The sequence below is a fragment of the Cervus elaphus genome, chromosome 23 (assembly GCF_910594005.1).
Source record: "Cervus elaphus chromosome 23, mCerEla1.1, whole genome shotgun sequence".
NCBI classification, from domain to species: domain Eukaryota; kingdom Metazoa; phylum Chordata; class Mammalia; order Artiodactyla; family Cervidae; genus Cervus; species Cervus elaphus.
In genome coordinates this window covers 39888732-39892421 of record NC_057837.1, presented here as the reverse complement: position 1 = coordinate 39892421, position 3690 = coordinate 39888732, and the positions used below count along the sequence as shown (strand labels likewise).

General features: G+C 61.7%; 1 protein-coding gene across 1 annotated transcript; it reads right to left on the bottom strand.

Moving 5' to 3' along the window:
* Window positions 1-421: 421 nt before the first annotated feature.
* Window positions 422-3345, bottom strand: INSM1 (INSM transcriptional repressor 1). The gene has a single exon (XM_043884031.1). It carries the CDS (start codon window positions 3131-3133, stop codon window positions 1574-1576), a length of 1560 nt encoding a protein of 519 aa, XP_043739966.1. The 5' UTR covers window positions 3134-3345; the 3' UTR covers window positions 422-1573.
* Between the last annotated feature and the right edge of the window lie 345 nt (window positions 3346-3690).

Genomic DNA, 3690 nt, shown 5'->3' with positions numbered 1-3690 from the left:
AAGGATAAAAAATTACCCATCTTTACTTAAGGAATTACTGTTACACTGAGCCCCAAACTGTCAGGAAATGAGGATCTGATAAATTAAGGTGGTGTTCTAATATCCCCCTTGGTTAAAAGGATAGATTCTTGTGGACATTTATCTAGATTTCTCTGAAAAAGCATTGCACAGCCTCCCTTCTACCTTCCAGTACATTCCTAAGGACCCCTAAAAAGCCTCTGGCTCCAGTCTGTTTTGAGCCTACACCCCTGAACTGCCAGAAGGGCAGAATTCAGCAGTTCAGGTTCAGCTCTAAAAACCCACAATTCCAGTGATGGTGGTGGGATTTTCTTCTTAATAAACAACAGGCATACATTGAAGAAATCATTGGAAGCTGTTTTAAATCCTTGTTGAAATCACATGATGCAGAAATAAGTCCACCTTTGACTTTGAAAATATTTTATTTGAATAGTAAATAGTTATACAGTTGAAACAGTTCTATTGAAGCTTTCTATAAATAGCTAACAATTAAGAAAATAATGTATGTAGAAAAGAGATTGCATTTAAAAGTAAGAGCTGTCGGTTGTAGGAGGGCCCCAGGGGGGAGGGGCTCCAAGCAGAATAAAATGGTATGTTGTCTGTAATTCGCTCAGATAGGTATAAAAGTTAAAACTTTTAACAGATCCCTTTAGAAAAAGGCTCTCTTCTAAAATGCACAGTGAAATGTCAAGAGTGGTGGGGGGAGGGGGGAAGCGCACCAAAAAATATGCAATCAAATAATATCATAATCTTCATAATTAATATAAATAAATAAAGAATAAATAACAATTACTCATAAATCAACATATACATTTAGAGGGAACTCATATAGTCCTACCTCAACAAAGATGATCAAACTGAAAAGACTTATGTGAAATACTGAGGCAGTTTCTACAGCATCTTCTGAAAATTCCCATCCCTCCCTCCTAAAAACAATCCCAAACAGACAACGTTCAAGGCATTTGTGGCTAGACTAAAGAAAACTCTTTTTTTTTTAAGCAATTTGATTTGTTCACATACAAAAAGGTAAAGCCAGACTCCAGCAGTTCACAAGCCATAATAAAGCTAATCATGTGGGGAGTTCAATTTACAGCCTGTGAAATATAAAGGCATTTATTCCTCAAGATTCACCCAAAACAACCCGTAGGCTACATACATAGAGAGCAGAGATTGGTAGGCGAGAGCAAACCGCATTTCTAGACCATGAACACAGCGAATACTAGCAAGAAAAACATCTCCCCTCCAAGGGGAAGCTTCCAACCACGAGACAAACGCGTACAGCTTTTCTCCCTTGTACAAAAAGAGATTGGCTCCTGTTGCGCCAAGGCGGGGGGGGGGGGGGGGGGGAGAAGGGGACACAACGCAAAGGGGGGGGGGTGTCCAAAAGGAGTCACAACGAGAGGATGGGGTTACCGTCACGCCACACCGAGAGAAGCGGAGACCACACTTTCACCGGGGATGGGCGCCCCCGGCACGGGCGCAGGGTCGGAGCGCGCTCTCTCCGTGGGTCTCCGAGCGAAGGCACGGTTCGGGGGGCCGGGGTGGGGGGCGCGCTCTAGCAGGCCGGACGCACGGGCACCTGCAGGAGGATCACCTGTCTGTTCTCGGACGGATGGCACTTGTTGATGTGCCTCGTGAGGCCGGGCGAGCTGTAGAAGGTGGCCGGGCAGTACTTGCAGGGGAACACCTGGGCGGCGTGCAGCAGGCGCAGGTGGCGCTCCTGGGCGCCCTTGCTGGGGAACGTCTCCCCGCACACCGGGCACAGGTGGCACTCGGCGGACGCACTCAGGCCCAGCACGCCGGCCGCCTCGCCGTCGCCGGCCGCCTCCTGGGGCACCTTTTCGTCGGGCCCGGGGTACAAGGCCAGTAGGTCCTCTGCCGGGGGCGCCGGCGGCGGCGCGCCCTTGGCCTGCAGCGCCTGGTGGTGCGCCAGCAGGTGCTTGCGCAGATAGGCCTGGCGGCGGAACTTCTTGGCGCAGTGGTGGCACTCGTAGAGCCCGTCCTCGGAGCCCGATTCGGACACGCCGCCCGGGCTCGGCGTGTCGCGGTCGCTGCTACCGCCGCCCGTCGCCTCCCGCGCCTCAGCCCGGGCAGGGGTTTCGGGCTCGCACGCGCGGGAGGCGGCGGGCGCAGGCCGCGGTTTGTGCCAGCGGCGATGCGAGGCCAGGTTGGCCGGGCAGCTGAAGACCTTGGCGCACTCGGGGCAGCGGTACTCCACGCGCACGATGCGCGAGCACTTGTGCTGCGCCAGCGCGAAGGGGTCGGCGTACTCCTCTTTGCAGAGCTGGCAGATGAACTCGCCCAGCGGCCGCGCCGCACCCCCCGCGCGGCCTCGCGGCGCCTCCACAGGACCCTCCTTGATCTTGAGCCCCAGCACGGGCGACGTGGTCACCTCGTCCTCGAAGTGCAGCTTGCGGATGGCTTTGGGCTTCTTGGAACCCGGGGCCTTGGCTACCTTGGCGGGCGGCTCTGCGGCCGCGGCGGCCGCGGCGGCGGGGGGCGAAGGCCGCTTGCCCGGGGGCCTCAAGCCGGCGGCGGGGGGCAGTGGGGGACCAGGCCCCGGGCCGCGGGCCGCCTCGGCCCCCGCCGAAAAAGCCGTGCCCATCTTGAGCTCGGCGGGCGCGAAGAGCAGCGGGTCTCCGCTGCAGGTGCCACCGCCTCCGGCGCCGTTGGCCCCTCCGCCGCCGCCGCCGCCGCCCACGAGCAGCGCGGCGGGCGTGGGGAAGGACTCGGCCGAGACGGGCGAGCCGAGGTTGAAGCTGCGCTCGAAGTACTTGTGCTTCTCGTGCTCGCGGCTCACGGGCCGCGTGGGGCTGTAGAGCGGCGCCGGGTGCGCGGCCTCGGGGTTGCCGAAGTGCGCGGCCCGCAGCCCTGGCGGAGGTGGCGGCGGGCCCGGCGCGCAGGCGAGCGCGGCGGCGAGCGCCGCATGGGCGCGCTCGGTCGGCGGTGGCGGCTGCAGCGGGCCCTGCCCGGGGCCGGGCGCCGGGGGCGAGGCGCGGGCGCCCCCGCAGCCCGGCGACAGCAGCAGCGCGCGATCGCCGTCCTCGCCACCGCGGATCCGGTAGGACACCGGCGTGGACTTCTTGCTGCGCTTCACCAGGAAGCCGCGGGGCATGTTGGCGCGGCGCGAGGGTGAGGGCGAGAGGCTGGCTCGGTCCCACCTCCGCGCTTGGCCCCGGCGGCCCTCAATGTCCCCGGCGCATGGTCCGGGCGCGGCGGCGGCGGGACTCGCGTGGCGCCGGCGGCAGCTCGGCCCGCCTCTGCGCCCTGCACGCGCGCCCCTGTCCCCGGGCCCGGGAGCCGCTCCCTTTTAACTGGGGGAGGGGGCCATTGTTCTCGCCTCCCGCTTCCCCCGGAGCCAATCAGCGCGTCCGCAGCTCCTCCACCCGGTTGGGTGGGAGGGCGACGCGGCGGCCAAAAGGGGCCCGGGACTCGGGGGTCGCCCGGTAGGTGCGGCAGATGTACCTGAGGGCGCGAGGCCCCCGCGCGCGCCTCTCGGCCGCCCCGCCCGGCGCCGCCGCCCCGCCCGGCCCCGGCACACGCCCGGCCCCGCCTCCCTTCACGGTCTGCTGCTCCTCTATGCGGAGGCGCACGTGCCTGGGCTTTGTGTCTCTCCTCCGGGGGGCTCGGAGCCGCCAAATGGGCCCGTCCATCAGCACGACAATGCTCGCC

Coding starts and splice junctions, on each gene's coding strand:
- INSM1 (XM_043884031.1), bottom strand. CDS start 3,133: ATGCCCCGCGGCTTCCTGGTGAAGCGCAGCAAGAAGTCCACGCCGGTG.